Genomic DNA, 19468 nt, shown 5'->3' on the forward strand with positions numbered 1-19468 from the left:
AGTACTCAGCGTTTGTCTTCATTATCAGAATTATTTTCGGGCCGTATCAGCTGAACGCTGCTCGCTGGTCACAGCACCGCCTCCAGCCAGGACGGGTCAAAGAGCCGACCGTCCAGATGGACAAGAAGCAGGACTGAAACGTGAGCACGTACCTGCACACACACACACACACACACACACACACAGAGTCATTTTCCCAAACACACACACACAGACGCCCAGCAGGGGGTTGTTAGAGGTCGCAGCTTTCTCACAGCTGATTGACCTTAAGGTCGTCACACTGAGAGTCCCAGAGACACACACACACACACACACACGCACCCACACACACACACACACACACACACACACACACACACACACACACACACAAGGGGGATAATTAGGGAGGTCAGACCTTCACTCAGAGCCTGGAGACTAAACACACAACACCTCCCTCCTCCTCCTCCTTCACCTGTTCAGCCTCCTCCTCCTCCTTCCTCCCCGTCTGCCTCAGGTTAAAACCCACCTCCCCACTCTGTCCTCTCCTTCTTCATGTTATTTCAATTACACTCTCACTCCAACACACGATGAGAAGCAGCTCAGGGCTGATTCGTCTCCACTGCAGAATAAACCCAGTGTCCAGAAAAACAGAAACACCTGTGGAGGAGGACGTCGCCGGCGGTCACCATGAGTCTGTGTTGACACGGAGTCAGAAGGTGTTTGTCTCACGCTCACAGGTGTTCCTCACACCGTGCTGTGAACTACCTGTACGTTAGAGACGCCTTCCCGCACGATGCATCCCACCGCGTTAACGTTAAGACGAGTGTGAGCTGATAAATCTGCTTTTCATTCACGTCTACAGAACTAATCCAGATCACACAACACGTCGGAGCTCGATCCTGCAGATCATCACGCTCGCGTCCGCTTGTTCAACACTCCAGCTGCAAACATCAAACATTTACAGTCTGTTAATCTCTTGATTGTTTGATTAATCTGTTAAAAGATTAGTCTGCAAAATGTCAGAAAACACCCGTCACGAGTTCCCTGAACACAAAGTGATGTCGTTAAAGGAGCAGTTCACTGTTTCCTGCTAAACATCTGAAGCAGCTGGACTCGCTCAGTATAATCCAAGTCTACGGAAGCCCAGAGATCACAAATCGATTTGAAAAGACGTTACTGACGGTCAAGCTCGAGGGTGTGCGCTAATGCTGTTAGCTTAGCATTGCAGATTTCAGCTTGTAGATGTTGTAAATAACACTTTCTAACATCCCTCTGAGCCGTCGGGGCTTCTGAGTTTAATCCCTCCACTGTGAGAAGCTGTGCCTCTAAACACACCTGTCAATCACCTGACCCCGCTCTGACCCCGCCCCTGGCTTCACCTTGCCCGTCAATCAGCCTCATCAGGACCCAGGTGACCTTTGACCTCTGGACCCGTTAATCTGTAAATCTCTCTGCGTGTGTCATCACATCGGTCACTACATCACGGATCAATCCCACAATGCACCGGGCTCTCCATCAGCCTCCCCCGACGACTTCACCCTCCGTCACCTCCGTCCTCTCTCTCTGGTTCTGGTTCTCATTTCCTCCTCTCCTCCTCTCTGACCTTCTTCCTCTCTGTCGCAACATTTCCTCCATCCTTCTTTACTTTAACTTTACGTCTGTTACCAATTCAGACTCGTTCCTTCTCCTCTTCGTCCCGCTCGGCCTCCACACCGTCATAAATCTGAACTCTCTGCACTTTCTGCCTTTTAAAGCCGCACAGTCGTCTCTGGTTCGACCTCCTCCTGTCGAGCGTGACTGACTCTTCGTCTGACAGCAGAGACGGTTTAAAAACCAAACCAGGACACACTTTTTATTCCTCCGACTGTGAGGAACGACGGGGATTAAAATGTGGGTCAAACAGGTAAAACGTGGGCCTGACACCGCCGGTGCTGGTGTCACCGTGGACCTGTTCTGTGGCTCTCGTGATTAATACGTCTCAGCTCAGGTGTGTTAGAGAAGAAACATCATGTCGAATGTTTAAACACAAGAAACATCACGACCTCCATCTCGTCTTCATCTGTTGTTCCCTCTCCCTCCCTCACCCTCCCTCACCCCCTTCTGGTATGCAGACCCACTGAGTCGCTCCCTCTGATGGTCTCGTAAAACCTGAAACTGCTGTGTGTGTGTGTGTGTGTGTGTGTGTGTGTGTGTTATGCATTAAAACAGCTGACTCTTTCCCACACTTGAGGACCCTGTGTGTGTGTGTTTCTATGAATTAATCGGTGTGTGAATAACGTCTTCAAGTGTGTGTTCACAACAACTAGACTGTACATATGGGAAAACACACATACTCGTGTGTGTGTGTGTGTGTGTGTGTGTGTGTGTGTGTGTGTGTTGTATCCTTGCAGCTAACCACTGTCAGACACTGGAAACAGAGAGAAGCACTTCAAAGGCCGAGGCAGATGTGCTCTCTGTTCGAGTGTGTGTGTGTTAGTAGTGAGTGTGTAGTTCAAGTGTGTGTGTGTAGTTTGTGTGTGTGTGTGTGCCGGCAGGATTAGCCTACGAGTGTGTGAAGAATCAATAAAGAGACGGCGGGAGCAGATCAGAGGAATGTGTGAAGGATTGATTTTCATCTGTGTGTGTGTGTGTGTGTGTGTGTGTGTCTGGATGTATGTAGCGAGTAGAGTCCAGTAGAAACCGACTCTCTCTCTTTACGTTGGTTCATTTTATGCATCAGGCAGCAGAAAGCTGCAGGCTCTGACTGTTCAAAGTGCTGTTTGAAGTCGGCGCTCGACTCGCTGCTAAATAATAAAGACGAGTCTGAAAACATACGAACGACACGAAACATCCATCACCGACTCTGTTTGATCCTCGATACTGTTGTTGTTCTTCCACACACACCTGTAGCTCAGCGCTAGTTAGCTTTACTTAGCTTCTCTCCATGTAGCGTAACAAAGTAATTTACTACCATAAAAGGAACATTTACAGCTGGTTCGTGGACGGGAGGAGAGCTCAGAGATCACGTTTTAACTTCTGGGGTTTATCTTCACTCCTGTTTATCAGCCCGACTGCAGCAGTGATCCGGAGGTGACCTCCACTGTCGGGTGTTTATGTCCTGTAATGTTGACTGCTGACTGGAGCTGGAGGGGAAATGGACTTCATGTAACAGAGAGGAGAGAGAGAACCAGAACCAGAACCAGAACCAGAACCAGAACCAGAGTCTCTGCTGAGGTTGACTGCTGCTCGCTAGCTTCCGGCTAATGTGCAGTGAAGTAAACTGCCTGTTTGGACAAATATAACCTGGTGGAAGTAATGAGAATAAACACAGACGACTGAGGCCACCCAGAAGCTGGATCTGTACTTTATATCGTCAATAAAACCACAGTTCTTGGCCCGAGTCTGAACGGGTTTTAAAACGGCTTTTAGAAACTTAAAGACACTGGAAACACTTGAAACAGCTTCTTAGAGTGTAAGATAATTCTGGATGCAGGGCCCGGTACCGTCTCAGTTACTGGGAACGAGGTGGACCAGCACAGATGTGTTTTATGAGACGGACGCTGTGGTTATCGAGCTGACAAGGATCCAAACACAAGCTGCTGTTTCCAGTGGGACAGATTACAGAGGTGCAATGCAGCAAACAACAGGTGCTTTATAAGGCAAATAAACACCCGGGCTGCACCGTGTGTGCGTGTGTGTGTGTGTGTGTGTGTGTGTGTGTGTGTGTGTGTTCATCAATAATAAATGCAGGGAGTGTTGCAGGGATGTAAGGGACTTAGTGCTCATGTATATTTTAATGAGGAGCTGTGAGAGAGCTGCAGTCGTCTCTGGGGGGAAATCAGGATATAACAGTGTTCACTATCAGGACAGAGGAGGGAAGGGAGGGAGGGAAGGAAGGAAGGAAGGAAGGAAGGAAGGAAGGAAGGAAGGAGGGACGGAAGGAAGGAAGGAAGGAGGGACGGAAGGAAGGAAGGAAGGAAGGAAGGAAGGAAGGAAGGAAGGAAGGGAGGGAGGAGGGACAAAAGGAAGGAAGGAAGGAAGGAGGGACGGAAGGAAGGAAGGAAGGAAGGAAGGAGGGAAGGAAGGAAGGAGGGACGGAAGGAAGGAAGGAAGGAAGGAAGGAAGGAAGGAAGGAAGGAAGGAGGGACAAAAGGAAGGAAGGAAGGAAGGAAGGAAGGAAGGAAGGAAGGAGGGACGGAAGGAAGGAAGGAAAGAAGGAAAGAAGGAAGGACAGAAGGAAGGAGGGAAGGAAGGAAGGAAGGGAGGAAGGAAGGAAGGAAGGAAGGAAGGAAGGACAGAAGGATGGAAGGAAGGAAGGAAGGAAGGATGGACAGAAGGAAGGGAGGAAGGAAGGAAGGAAGGAAGGAAGGAAGGAAGGAAGGAAGGAAGGAAGGAAGGAAGGAAGGAAGGAGGGAAGTAAAAGGTGAAACATGGTGTTGCGTCTCACCGGGTCAGAACTGTGACATTTCCATAAGGTTCAGTCTGTCTGGATCCACCTGACCCACAGCTCTCTGTGATATTAAAGGTCTGTATTTACATCCACAAGTAGTTTCTCTGGAGAGAAGAAGTGACGAGTGTTTCCCACAGCTGTCAAGAACATCTCAAGAGATTAATACGTATAAACACACTAAATATAATAAAGTACTGTATGAACATTAAAGTGTGTTTGAAGAAGTCGGCGATGTGACGTATTCGTGTGTAGAAATATATAAAAAGAAAGGAGTCTGTGTGTGAAGACGACGACGGGAACTCAAAGAAGACAAACAAAGCGGGGGAGCATCTGAAGAAACTGAAGGTTTACTGACGTTCCTCAAGTGTCGCCTTACACACCGTAAAACACAGTGTGAGTGTGTGTGAGTGTGAGAGTGTGTGAGTGTGAGTGTGTTTCCTCCTTCATCCTCTTAATGTTACAGCACATCCAACTGTTTCCTGAACGTGTACTTCAATGCATGTCTAATAAAAAACTGAGATGTGAGAGTTTGTGTACAGATAAAGAAGAGAGCTGATAACTTGTCACTTCTCATGAACGTTTCTCGGTGAAAAACAAGAATGAAGCTGCTCATCTTCCTCACGAGCGGCAGTAACATGTAGCATGATGGTTCGGACGCTGCGCTGAAGATGGAGTTTGGACTGAAGCTAAAACAATCAAAAGGACAACTGACAAAAAACCTCCCTGAATCTCTCGATCAGCTTCTGAGACTTGATTTTTAAATATGCGACGTCAGGCTCGCTTTGGAAACACGACTCGTATCGACGTGGATCGGATCAAATAAAAGCTGAAGGCCGGGTTCTTCTCCTCCGTCAGACGGTCGCAGATTAAAGTTGATTAACTGAGCTGAACCTCCGCAGAGAGCGAAGGTCGCTGGTTCAAACCTCCGTCCTGCTGACGAGCACAAGACTCCAGGAACTGCCGCAGCTCCAGGAATGTGTGTGTGTGTGTGTGTGTGTGTGTGTGTGTGTGTGTGTAGTGCGCTGACTCGGCGGGATCGGCGTGGCGGACCCGACTGGCTGGAAAGCTGCCCGGCGCTGGAATGTGACCTCCTGTGCTCACACACACACACACACACACACAGTATGAGGGTGTGTTAAGGTGAGGCTTGGTATTGTGAGTCCGGGTTTGATCCACACTGGTCATCTCACTGGTTATCTCACTGGTTATCTCACTGGTTATCTCACTGGTTATCTCACTGGTCATCTCACTGGTTTGAAGAAGCTCGATGGTTTTTGATTGAGTTGTAGAATCCAAAGATCAGGACGGGTCCAAGTCCCGACCAAAACGATGGATCCACAGACTACAACTGGTGCTGGAACCAGTTATCTGTCCACTCAGCGACACTGATGAGATTTAACACACAAATACCTCTGTCTGGTCTTCTCGAGCTTTAAGGGAGCTAACGGAGCTAACAGAGCCACGCTGCTGCCATCAGTCTGGATGTTGTGTTCAGAACCATTTCCTTGATATATTTCGGGACACTGAGGCTCATGAATGAGACGTTTGTTTGTGAATTAAGGATGTGAATATTTGCTGATGCGCTCATTAAATATTCTCACTGTACTCCAACTGTTTCTTTACAGCGAGACGTCTGCAGGGTCGGACGAGCCGAGCTTCAGACGAGCCGAGCTTCGGACGAGCTGAGCTTCGGACGAGCTGAGCTTCGGACGAGCTGAGCTTCGGACGAGCTGAGCTTCAGACCAACATGAAACTGTCCCGACACTCTCAGGTCCGTCCTCCTCCTGACTCAGTGAGTCCACATACCAGAGATACCAGAAGCTCTAATGTGCCTCTATTCACACCAGTCATCTGACCCTGGAATGAGCAGAGTGTGTGTGTGTGTGTGTGTGTGTGTGTGTGTGTGTGTGTGTGTGTGTGTGTGTGTGTGAACGACAACATGTAGAGGTCATGTGTTTCAGAGAATGTGTGTTACATCTGAGTGAATTATGAAAAGATTGAATTTGTTGCCACTCTCACAGTGAACCGGTTTAAAAAAGATAGACCTTATAAACTCAGTGTGAAACTGTGTGTGTGTGTCTGTCTGTGTGTGTGTGTGTGTGTGTGTGTGTGTCTGTGTGTGTAATCTCCTATATGTGTAGTAATCTGGAAAAAAATGCTCTTAGATTACAGTCTCACCAGATTAGTGCCCTAGTTTTTTCCATCTGTACGTCACACACACACACACACACACACACACACACACACACACACACACACACACACACACACACACACACACACACAGTCCATCATCAAATCAAATGTCCAAATCATCTCATGTGCTCTGAATTGAATAAACCCACAGCGCTGCCTCTGGTGGTCACAGAGAGAACTGCAGACCTGCATCTACATTAATGATCAAGCTTCCCATCGTGTGTGTGCGTGTGTGTGCGTGTGTGTGTGTGTGTGTGTGTGTGTGTGTGTGTGTGAAGCCAACAGTTCCCACAGGAGGAGACTTCATATCCCATGATCCCGATGGAGTCGTGAGAGGAATCTGAGGAATGGTCACTGCTGCACATTCCTACACACACACCTTGTGTGTTGTGTGTGTGTGTGTGTGTGTGTGTATTTAATTCATTTAAATGTGCTGACATTTGTTACTTTACTTCCCATAATATTGAAAGAACAACATCTCAGAGGGAACTATCGTACTTTTTACTCCATTACTTTTATCTGACAGCTTTAATTACTGTTACAACCCTTCTAGACCTGCGACGATTCATCAATTAGTTGTTCAACATTTCATTAATTCTTAAAACCAACAATTCTGATAATCGATTCATCTGTTGGGTAAATTTTGAAGGAAAAATATCGTCTAAATTCTGATTCCAGCTCATTAAACAGGAACATGTTCTGGTTTCTTTCCTCCTCTGGGCTGAGGACATTTGAGGACGTCGACGTCTTTGGGAAACATCGATTAATTAATTAATTAATTAACACTTCAGACTAGTGAGGTGTACTTGTACCTTCAAACCTCCCAGGATTAAAAGACTTTTAACACATTTTAACACGATATCTTTTCCTTTGTTCAAGTGTGACACTGACGATCGATAAACAGGAGGCAGCAAAGCCAGAGACCACTGCTCCAGACTGTTTCAACATCTGTAAGTGTGAAGCCGCTGCATATTTTCAACAAGATGTCGGGACAGTTTCCAGCTTTGTTAGTGCCCGAAAAACTGTGTATTTTTGAATAGACATACAGAACAATTTACAGTCGGGTTAACCAGAAAATGACTTTCCCACCCAGACCAGAGCAGAAAAACTTGAAAACTTGAAAACTGAACCTCAATACATTTACTTACACTGCCAGAGGGTCGTAAATCAGGATTGAGAGGGATTATTTCTGTATAAATCTGAACACTGTTTTGTTTTTTTTAAAGGAAAATCCTTCGATGTTTTTAATTAACTCATCTGTGAATGTTTAAGTTCCTCATTTATAAAACAGAATAATGTCTTTAATAGAAACCCGGAGTGTGTTTAAGTCTGTTATGTAAAGAATGAATAAAAAATAAGGCAACATACATTTATAAATAACTAAGTCAATAAGTTGTTGGGGAAATAATTACTTAATCACCTCTGTGATGCAGCAACGGAGGAACACACACACTTTCTCTCAGCAGTCACACACACTCGACCTCCCACACGCAGCAGCTGGTGTTCAGTTTGTTTGTAAAGACGACAAACAGGAGACACAATGGCACCTGAATGCCACACACACACACGCACACACACACACAGTGAGAGAGACGCTGATGTCACCGGCTGGTACCTGAACGCCACACAGACACATGATGCATGACTGAGCCAGGTGCTGTGTGTCTGCTGTCACAGTGAGGAGATAAAGTGAGCAACGGCGCCGCCTGCTGACTGAATCCACACACTGACACCATCATCCTGTCAGAGGACGTCAGAGCGTCGAGCTCTTTGAATGCAGAATGAGAACGTGTCATTTTTCTGCATTTTTTTTTAATGTTTTCATCTTTTTCCAGATAATCTAAGATGTTTTTTAAAGAGTTTATTGAGCAGAAGAAGGAAACGAACTCTTCACGTGTGAAATATTCTGATGTGTGAAGTAACTAAAGCCGTCAGACAAATGTAATGGAGTAAAAGTAACAGGAAGTAGAAGGTTCCTACCTGACCGGGTGACAGGTGAAGCGGTGGTGACGTCACCTCTGCGCTCTCCTCCTCTTCCTCCTCTCCTCCATCACTGTTGGTGTCCTCCTCCTCCTCCTTCTCCTTCTCATCCTCCTCCTCCTCATCCTCCTTCTCCTTCTCCTCCTCTTTGTCGTCTTCTATCCGTGTGATCTGATTGGCCGTCTCCAGGTGGGCGGTGCCAAAAGGCTCAGACGGACAGGACTCGTCCTCGATGGTCACTATGGCGACTCTGACCTCATCTTCCTCTCCATCCTCCTCGCCTCCTCCTCCTCCTCTTCCTCTGGAGAGGAGAGGAGAGGAGGTGAAGGAGGAGGAGGCGGAGATCGGAGTGTGTCTACCAATCAGATCATTTCGTGCTTTGTGTTTGGCGCCTGCCTTCATCAATTCGATCTCCTTTTCCTCCTCCTCCTCCTCCTCCTCTTCCTCCTCTTCATCTTCTTCATCTCTCCTCCTGGATGGAGTTTGTAGTGTTCTGTCCTTCTCTCCTCTTTCTGTCTCCTCCTGTCCATCTATCCTCTCCTCCATCTCCTCCTCCTCCTCCTCCTCCTCCTCCTCCTCCCTCCTCTCTCGATGCTCTTCCTCCATCTTCTCCCTCTATCGTCCTTCACACAGCAGAGGCACAAAGACGCATCCTGAGAGGAAACGAGAGATCAACATCAACACGTTAGTGAGAATAATAATAAAACCAACAGCGACTGGAGTCGTCATGGCTACAAACAGAAGCTCATCTACGCTGATGATCATTGATCAGGAGTCGTACTTGTGTCGTCCCTCTCTCTCTTCTGACCTCCACCTCCTCCCTGAGGGAGATAATCTCCGGCTGTGAAGAGGAGAGAGTGAACCAGAACAGTTAATGTACCGTAAAACTGAAACAAAGAGCTGAAGGAGGCTGAAAACGTTTGAGGCGCTGCACATTTTGGTGATAATTCTCAGTGGGTTCAGAGCTGCGAGCGACTCTGTTCATGTTTAATGATTTATATTAAAGGAATATTGATCAGCGAGGCTTGAAAAATGGTTTTGTTGGTGCAGTTTTGTGCACGTTCACTACTGACGGGTCTTGTTTACCCCATTTTGATATCAGAGGTCACAGCTGTTTGTAAAAGATGAAACACTTCATTGAAATCCTCCTTCGCTCGGCCCCGCCAAAATAAAAGTCAAGAAGACTTAACTTTAATCAGAACCAACTTCACAAGGAATCTGACTTTTTATAGAACAAATTTTAGGACATGCGGCTAAAAACATCTATTATACACATGCAAGTAAGTGTATTTATAAATATAAACATAAAGCAACGACGTTCACGGTTTATATGGGAGTCAAGCTTTTCTGTAAATTGTAAACAAATGAATGCAAATGAATAAATATTGAATCAGTACTGTGATAATTACTTGTACATACATGAAATGAGTAAAGACGTATGTAAATGTCTTTATCGGCCGTGCAGGTTCATATCTGACGATGTTGGATGATGTGTGCATGTTAAATCAGTGTGTTTTAAACACTGTGGTACAGCAGATGTTTGAGCGTTCATTGACACGACGTGACTGTGAGAAGAAACTGTCCCTGTGTCTGGTTGTTTCGGTGCATCGGGGCTCTTCAGCTCCTGCAACAGGGTTTTTATTCGACTTTAAAGGTGCTGGAAGCAGAGAGAGTTTTATAATAACACGTGAAGTCAGCAGGTCCAGTCTGAAGGGATGTGAGCAGCTGTGGCAGATGGTTCATGATGTGAGGAGGACAGAGAGGATCAGAGACACAGTGACACCTCCATGAGAGGACAGGAAGTGGAGCTGAGGGACTGACAACATGCTGATGATTGTTTATAATCTCTCATCTTTCATTAGCTGCCAGTTGTTTTGTTTTTCTGATTAAATCCTGTCACACGTGCTGAAGTGGCCTCTGTGTGATTCATTGTGTGTGTAAATAAAGTTTAATTGAACGATGTGACGACTGTTAGCTGAGCTGTTTGTTTATTAAGAGCTACACATTGTTTCCATCACTGAGAGTTAACAGTCTACATTAAAACACTTCCTGCAGTATTTAACTCGCGTATTGTTTCATCTCCTGTCGCATCAGTTCAGGATTTTTAACTCTATCTTTGTGTTATTTAGAAGAAATCTGTTTCAGTACAACACAGAATATAATTAGCAGTCTGTAACATTCTTACTTTGAACGTAAAGGTCGTGAAATAAAGCAGATTTACCTTTAAAAACACACTTTCTCCTCCGGCTCCTCCGCTCTTTAAACTTTAAACGCCGGGATTTCTTCTTCTTCTTCTCTTTAATTTCTTCTTCGTCTCGTCTGAAATCTCACAGGCTCTTTAATATTTTAGCTTAAAATCCAACACAGCTTCTTTGTGTTCGCCTTCAGCTCCCCAGCTTTGTGTTTTTGTACTTTTCCCACCACAAACTTCAGACACTCAAACTTTCTCCGCTCCGTTGTTTTCTGCTCTTTGCACATGGAGCTTTGTTTGGCGCGGCTTGATGACGTCACGCGCCGTGTTTACGCGCGCCTTTGCGGTTGTTAAACAAAACTTCATTTGATTTGAGTTTATTTGTTTATTTTCTTTGGTTTATGACTTTTAACAAAGGTATGCCGTTTTATTTTATGAATTAATACTTACGGTACTTTATTATTAGCAACTCCTAACACAATAATACACATTTTATTCGCGATACATGTAATAAAAGTACATAAAATAACGGTAAATCAATAAAAAAATACAGTATAAGTGTTTGCTTACCGTTTTCAAATCTTCAAAACCTGATTTTACCCCCCAAAATACTTAGTTTTTTTCTGTGTTCTGCTCATTTCTGTGTTGTTTGGTGGATTTTAGCCTTCTTTTTTAATAACAGCAGCTAAAAACAAATTACTTAAACTTTTTAAATCATTACAATCATCTATAAAACGAACTCGAGTATTACTTTGCGACCGTTTTCACGATCTAGGAGCTCAACTTTGTTAGCTTGATTGATCAATAACATATCAAGAAGTATAATGCATGTGAATAGTTATTATCATTACTATTATTATTATTATTATTATTAATAAAAACGTTTCTTTTAAGTTTTTATTTGTGTCATTTTTCTCAAAACAAAACTTTAACAAAATTTCTGACTGCTTCAAGCTAACTTCAAACATTAGCATGCTAACATGCTGTTTAGTAGGTAAAAGGTTTATCATGTTACCATCTTAATTTAGCATGCTAACATTAGGTACTTAAAACTAAACATAAAGTATTTTTGTAAGTATTTGTGAATGAGCTCTGGTTGAGAAAAACAAAGTCCAGTTGATGAGTTTGATGAATAATACTTTATTCATTAGTAGATAGATGATATAAATCAAATATTAACTTCATAATACATAAATAAAGATACATAAACATACAAATATCTTCATATGAACAAACTTGGCACTGCAGACTTTTCCCAGTGAGTCAGACACTGTTGGTTTGAATCAGAGATGCTTTAAAGATCTCTTCGTCTAAACTAATCACTCTATTTTTTTTCATGATTTTCAATGATTTAACAATCTATTCTTTCTTAAATACAATAATAATTATAATGATATGATTTTCTAATTGAATCAGGCCAGATGTACAGAGATTCCTCAGCTTGGTTAGTGAAGTTAAAGGTGCATAATCAAAATTCAAAAAGTCATAAAATAAAGTCATTTTAATCAGGAGGAGACGGGAAAACACCCGGCTGCGATTCAGTCGCGTCAATTACCATAAAACATTACAGTGCTAGAAAATATTGTTACACGTTTGTCGACTTTTATTTACTTCCTTTCTTCATTTCCCTTAAAAACTAATTATTGTGTTTTACTTTCTCAAGAAGCAAAACGTCATGTCATGAAAACTTCCTCATGATTGTGAGTTTATTCTTTATCTTGGAATGCGGCCCGTGTGGTTTAAATTTAAATGCATCTGAGATAAATAAATGGAATGAAGCCTATCAACTGAAACAGTGTCTGTGCTCCTTATAAAAATGTTTCCTCCGTTATTTCTTCAGCTAAACTTGAGATTTTTGTTCAGGAATGCATAATTTCCTCCTTCATAAACAGGAGTCTTTACTTCATATTGGGACGTCTCCTCTGACTCCACCTCTCGTGAAGAAACAATGGCGTGGGAGAAACATTCTTGGACTTCATGTTGGAATGCAGCCTCAGATATCCTCTGTTATCTCCAGCTCGGCCGGGTGGACTTGCCCGAGTCCCTTGAGTGAGATGACTTATCCGAGAAGGTGCCGCTGTCATTCCGCCGGTGGCCTTTAGGGGGAACCAGCGAGTCGTGGAGAGGTGAGCGAGGAGGTGCCCTGATGCTCTGAGACCTCGACAGGGAGGAAGAGGAGGAGGACGGGTTGAGTGGATCTGAGGATCTGGAGGTGGAGGAGACTCTCAACGAGCCTGTTCGGATCAAAGGCGAGGAGGTGGTGGTGGTCCTGGGGGAGGATTTCGGGGAGCCAGTCTGGGGTGGATGGGAAGGAGCAGGAGGAGCGAGGGTGGTGTTGGTTCTTCTAAAAGAGGAGGAGGCAGTGCTTCGGGCGAAACTTGGAAGCGCTGATGATGAAGGAGTTGTGGCTTTGTGCAAAGGTGTTGCGGGAGCACTGATGCTGCTTCCTCCTCCTCCTCCTCCTCCTTGAGTGAGCGCTCTCAGTGTGGAGCGACACATCTTCTCCTCCGGCTGGGGTTTGGGTTTCATTAAGGTCTTACGGATGGACGGCTTCCTTTGCAAGTCCTGGTTCTGCTCTCGGACAGATGTCTGAGTACCTGAAACCTTCTGGTCTTTCGAGTCCTTGGGGTCGGGTATCTTGATGATGCTGGAGCGTCGGGATGAAGGAGCGGTTGAGGGCCGATCTCCTCGTCGGAGGGAGGGGGCGGTGAGACCGTTAGAGGAGCCCCGGTGGTTACCTGGAGGCTTCTCAGAACGTTTGCCCTGAGATGGAGCACCTCGGCTGGTTCTGGAGATGGGCACGACCCGCCTCATGCCCTGGTTCTCGGAGTTTGTGAGGGTGCGGACAGGCTTGCTTTTATTGGCGGCTGAGGCGCTGTTTGTGGATGTGGGTTTCATCCCAGCGGATCGAGTTCTGGAGGTAGGGAGGTTCTTGGTGGAAGTTACCGGTTCGATCTTTCCATCGGTGGAAGAAGCATCTTCCGTATTTTTCTTGGTTGTGTCACAGGAAGCAGTTTCACATCTGCTTCTGTCATCTGTTGATTGTTCTGGGACAGTCTCCACATCTCTCTTCTCATTGGTGGAACCCTTTGCTTCTTCCTCCTGATTGGCTGTTTCTTTAGCTTCCTCAGAGGCACCTGCTGTGAGAGAAGGCCCTTCATTGGCTGATGGAGGTTCTGCAGGGTGCCACCTGGGCGAGGAGGCAGGATGTGATGGATCGTCACAGCGGGAGACAGGCACCGGTTGGCTGCTGATGGGTTCAGGCACTGGCTTCTCATTGGTTGGATGAGGTTCTGAAGGCGTGCGATTGGCTGAGGCAGAGGAAGAATGCTGGCTTCCTCCCTGATTGTCACTTCTACACTGATCCTCCTCAGTATGTGCATGTTCGTTGTCTGATATTGTGAGCTCGTCAGCTGCCTCGCACACTCCCGTCACACACCATACCACCACCTTCTCCTCTCGTACCTCCTCTTCCTCTCTTTGTGAGCTTGACTCAGAAACCTTCACATCAGATTTCTCTGCGGAGATATTCTGCGCTGTCCTGTCTTGGTGTTTGTCGACTGCCTCTTCTTCCAAATCTGTAACTACCACATCATCCTGGTGATACCCACGGAGGCGACTGGTGCGAGTCCCTTCCTCGTGGCTCGTCAAGACCTTGTCGAACACTTTCAGCTCAGGCACCAGAGTACATTTCTCTAAAACGACAGACATGTTTCCTGTCGTAGCAGCGCTGCGTTCAAACTTCTCGTCACTAGCCACATAATCAGGATTATTTACCGTAGTTAGATCCGTCCTCAAACCAAATTGAGTTTGATTGTCTGCAAGTCGATCGTTGCCATTGTTGTTGTGGTCGTATTGCTGGTTTGCATCAGAGGTAGGTTTGACTGTGACTTTATTTGTGGGGTTGATGGTGTTTAATTGAGTCTGGGTAGCATCGTAGCTGAGGTAAGCGGCGGTTGTATGGTTTTGTGCACTCTTGGGAGTTGAAAGGTGGGTTTGCGGAGCCATCTGGCCCGCTTGAGGCTGCTGGTTTTGGGAGAAGCTGCATGTATTGACCCTTGGACTTTGCGGTCGAGTCTGAGGGGAGATCCCTGGACTTCTATGTTGAGGTTCAGGCGAGGCAAAAAAAAAAGCTGTCCTTGCCTCTCCTTTTCCTTGCTGCTGGGTGACTTTGTGGTCGAGGGTCGCCATCCCCAGGAGCGTGCTCAGCTCGCGGTCAGCAGCAAAAGAGGGCGAGCTGGATGGAGAGTTCCTGGAGCGTCTTAAACTACCAGAGCGTCCAAGAGGATTGGGTGATCGCGGGCGGGACTTCGGGGTGAGGAGCTCCATCAGCAGCCCGGCATCGTCGTGCCGCGACATGACAGCTGACATGTCCGTCTCGCTGCTGCAGCGCAACCCGAACGCTCCTGCCACCTACAACAGAATCAGACAGAAGTAATTCGTTAGTCGAGCAGTTTGTGTGTATTTGTGTCAGTTTTTTGTTTAATGCTGAATTTACAAGAAAGCACCAATGATTTAGAATTTGTCGTAGCTGCTTCAAACTTTTTCCTTTTTAAGTTTCTCCTCACGCAATAACGTTAAATGTTATGATTTGTTAAGGGAGTCTGGTGGTTACTAGTTTAATAGTTGGATCAGTTGAAACACATCGGCAGGTTAAGAGAGCCTTTCTTCTTCTTCTTCTTCTTTTTCTTCTTTCACAGAGGACGTTAGTTGAGTGGACGGTCCTTCAGTGTGGCCCAGACCACCTCTGAATGGATCTTATCACTTATGACAAATGTTAATATGAAAAAGCGTCCTCCTACCTCCTCACCGCCGGCCCAGGAGTGCCTCTTCTGCTCCTCCAGCTCCTGAATCCGCCGTCGACGAGCTGCCTCCTTCGCCTCCCTCTCCATGTTCTCCTGCAGAGACAAACAGACCAGATGGAGTTTTATTTAACTGCCGTCTCTCTCTTTGAGCACCAGGTGGCAGCAGAAGCCTGCGTTCTGAAGCTGCTCCTGGTTCTGGTGAAGGAAACTTTGATGTTTCATGATCCCTGTGTTGCTTTTATGTGGTGCTTTTTTATTTGCTGGTTTGTTTGTTTTTTAATATGAAGCATGTTGTAACCTTGTTAAGAAAAGTGCCCTATAAATAAAGTTGATTATTATTATTATATCAGCGGTTTAAGTCACTCAAATATGACAAATTGCTCCTGTTCTTTGTCTTGATGACAGTAAACTGAAACATTTTGAGGTTTAGACAGAACGAGACATCTGAAGGTGTTAATTTGAGGATAATTGGCAGCATCTCTCACTTTTCGCCAAACAATAAACTGATTAATCAAGAAAATAACAAGCAGATTAATCCAAAATAAAAATAATGATTATAATATAAAACAGTCAAAAATAACTGCTGCTTACACAAAAATGCATAATGTAGTAATAACATGTCATGTATATCAGTAGACAGTACACACAACATAATACACACAGAACAACACAGTACAAACAAAACACAAACGACATACACACAATTCAAAACAACACACAAAACGAATAAGCAACACAAAAAACACACGTCATACATGAGATCCATACAAAACACATGCAACACAACAAAGCACACAACACAACACATGCAACACAACAAAACACATCACAATACACACAAAATAACACACAACATACAGAGAATAATGCACACAAAACACACAACACAACAAAACACACAACAAAACACACAACACAACAAAACACACAACAACACACACAGAATATTCTCTCAGTGTGGTATCAGTACTGGATCCTCACACTTCGCCTGGTGCCCGGTGTTGTATCATCGGTTACCTTGACAGCAGCGGTGAACCTGCAGCAGAAGGTGTTGAAGATGCTGAAGCAGTCGTCCAGCCTGAACGTCTCTCTGTCCTCACAGAAGAAGTCGATCAGCTCGCTGCCTTCTTTCTTCAGCTGCTGCCGACTGCTGCGCAGCGAGCACAGAGACGAGGTGGCCCGCTGAAAACACACAAACACAAAACACCATGTTTAGTTCAAAACAGCAGCTGAAATGACTTATTGATTAGTGTGTGTGTGTGTGTGTGTGTGTGTGTGTGTGTGTGTGTGTGTGTGTGTGTGTGTGTGTGTCACCTGCAGGAAGTCGTCCAGTTGCTGCAGCAGCTCCCTGTCTCTCTGGACGTTCTCCTCTACTGAGCGCGTGCGAGACGTCAGCCACTGCAGCTCGGCGTCCAACGTCTCCACGGAGATCCTAAAAAAAGATCAGAGGAGGTGAGACAGGGGCTGATGGGAAATGTAGTGTTGATTTAAAGTGTTGACGTGTGAACGCGGAGTCCGACCTGGCTGCAGGCTGAACGTGACTCAGCTTCACAGGAAACTCCAACAGCCTGCCGTCTTTCTTCTGAGCTTCCTGAAGGAGAAGAAGAAGAAGTTGTTGTTTTTTTTAACACGTTACTCAATGTCATGGACACACACACACACACACACACACACACACACACACAGGTGACTGACCAGAGCGACAAAGTGCAGCAGGTTCATGCCCGGTTTGTTGGCCTTCGTGTCGGCCAGAGAGAGAAGAGACGACAGCTTGAAACCCACTGCGTTTCCTGCATAACCTCCCTGTAACACACACACACACACACACACACACACACACACACACACACACACACACACACACACACACACACTATTATTATATGATTATGGTTTTATTAAACACACAATCAGCTTATATAAACTGTTCTGATGCTGTTTTCTTACTCATCTGAATCTTTTGAGCTTGCAGCTCGGCCATTTTAAACTCTTACCAGGCAGCCAGCAATGGTTCAAACACACACAACTTTATTTAAAATCACAGTAGAGGACCTAAAGTTTCAAAAGATACCAAACATGTGAACATGTCAGGAAATGAAAGGCTGAGCTGAGCAGCCTGTGCTCCTCTGTCCTCTGTCCTCTGTCTAATTATTGATGGAAGCAGTTTGTTTCCACTCACAGCGTTGAGGATGTTTCCAGCCTGCAGCACCAGGTGGAGAACAGCATGCAGCTCCTCACAACACATCAACTCTGAGGAGGAGGAGGAGGAGGAGGAGGAGGAGGAGGAGGAGGAGGAGGAGGAGGAGGAGGAGGTTTTAGTTGCATCAGTACACAAACAGACAAACAGACATCTGCTGCTTCAGACCATCGTGTGGAAACAGAAAAGAAACATTTTCATGAACAATAAAAAGATTCGAAAGCCTAAAATCCCTGTGTGGAGCAGAGTGTGTGTGTGTGTGTGTGTGTGTGTGTGTGTGTGTGTGTGTGTGTGTGTGTGTGTGTCAGTGAAAGTGTTAGCATGTTCTTTATCGAGTTCACACACACACTGCTAAAAATAGTCCAGGTGCGAGTGTGTGTCGTGTGTGTGAGTGTTTCGGGTTTTATGATGTCTCAGTTTGCATCAGTCGTTTGTACCAAACAAACAACAACAACAACAACAACAACAACAACAACAACAACTCTAAATCTCTTGTCACCACTTTCCTGACGCAGGACTGACAGCAGCGTCGTCCTGCAGATGATCTGTGCTCTGATGTTTTTACCTTTGGTGGCTGCACGGAGGATCTTCATGTCTCGCTTCATGGCCTCGCACACCGCAGGAAACTCCTCCTTCAGCAGCATGGACTCGATACGGACCGAGTAACTGCAGACAGAGGGATGAACGAATCGTCTGAGAGCTCAGGACAAAGGTGGAGTCATCAAGTCAAACAATAAATAAACGATCATGATGTGAACCACAGTTTAGTCACTAATGTGTCTCCAGATGAAAACATGTTTTCCCATCAGCCCTCCAGCTTCACGTCCCATCTGCTGTCAACGTAAAGCTCCATTTGCTCTGTTAGAGGAGCCTCGGCAGTCTGTTTTTAAGTCTTTGTCTTTATTAGGATGCTCATTATCTTCACACAGTGGCTGCTCGCCCTCCAGGGAGCGACGCGACAACAGCAGATTGAGAAATCACAACGTCTGAACGAAGCCAGAGAGGAGGCAGAACACCAGAGACGACCTCGGTGGCCACAGAGCAGGACACCAAATACATAATCAATCAAACTATGGTAATATCTTTAGGGTCAAAGGTCAAAGGTGAGCGTGACCTCTCACCTGGGGAGCTGGATCAGCAGGTACACGAAGGAATCGGCCAGTGAGAGCTTAGAGACGTCGCCTCGGTACGACCTCAGCTTCTTCACCTGCAGGAGAGAAAACACATGAAGGAGAAGATACATGATGATGTCACTGTGTGTGTGTGTGTGTGTGTGTGTGTGTGTGTGTGCGTGTGTGTCACCTCCTCTGTCTCCGGCAGCAGTTTCAGCAGCTCTCTCAGAGGCTCCGCCCCGTAAGGCTCACTGTTGCCATGGTGAATGTCGTCTACTATCGCCTGATTGGCCCTGGAGGAGGAAGACGATTAACAGCTTGATTACTCACCGATAGTGTTAAATTGATTAGCATCATATGTTTGATAGTTAATTAATCATTTTAAGCAACTGACTGAGTGAAGTTCTCTGTTTTAAAGTGAATATCTTTGTGTTTTTGAGTTCAGACAGAACAAAACGTTTCATCACGACTGCGTCCACAGACCGTCCTGTTATATACAGGTGGTAACACTGAAGACAATATCATCATTAATGTCTGTAACTTGTGAGGAAAGTTCAGATGTAGACAGAAAATCAT

The 19468-nt window shown here is 45.5% G+C and overlaps 2 protein-coding genes across 2 annotated transcripts in view; both read right to left on the bottom strand.

Annotated features, from left to right (window-relative positions):
- Positions 1 to 6030: 6030 nt before the first annotated feature.
- Positions 6031 to 11053, bottom strand: LOC141004042 (uncharacterized). The gene is made up of 3 exons (XM_073475538.1): positions 10809 to 11053; positions 8588 to 9240; positions 6031 to 6195 (listed from the first exon to the last, which is right to left on the bottom strand). Exons 2-3 carry the CDS (start codon positions 9191 to 9193, stop codon positions 6031 to 6033), a joined length of 771 nt encoding a protein of 256 aa, XP_073331639.1. The 5' UTR covers positions 9194 to 9240; positions 10809 to 11053.
- A 969-nt stretch (positions 11054 to 12022) lies between these two features.
- The window catches only part of LOC141004043 (uncharacterized), an 8084-nt gene continuing 638 nt past the window's right edge, over positions 12023 to 19468 (bottom strand). The window contains exons 2-11 of the mRNA XM_073475539.1: positions 19083 to 19185; positions 18902 to 18987; positions 18346 to 18446; positions 17763 to 17833; positions 17279 to 17386; positions 17104 to 17174; positions 16898 to 17015; positions 16601 to 16765; positions 15581 to 15676; positions 12023 to 15191 (exon numbers count right to left, since the gene is read on the bottom strand). Coding sequence (XP_073331640.1) covers positions 12786 to 15191; positions 15581 to 15676; positions 16601 to 16765; positions 16898 to 17015; positions 17104 to 17174; positions 17279 to 17386; positions 17763 to 17833; positions 18346 to 18446; positions 18902 to 18987; positions 19083 to 19185 — 3325 coding nt within the window. The 3' untranslated portion in view covers positions 12023 to 12785. The remainder of the gene's footprint in view (positions 15192 to 15580; positions 15677 to 16600; positions 16766 to 16897; positions 17016 to 17103; positions 17175 to 17278; positions 17387 to 17762; positions 17834 to 18345; positions 18447 to 18901; positions 18988 to 19082; positions 19186 to 19468) is intronic.

This window comes from Pagrus major, chromosome 10 (genome assembly GCF_040436345.1).
Source record: "Pagrus major chromosome 10, Pma_NU_1.0".
NCBI classification, from domain to species: domain Eukaryota; kingdom Metazoa; phylum Chordata; class Actinopteri; order Spariformes; family Sparidae; genus Pagrus; species Pagrus major.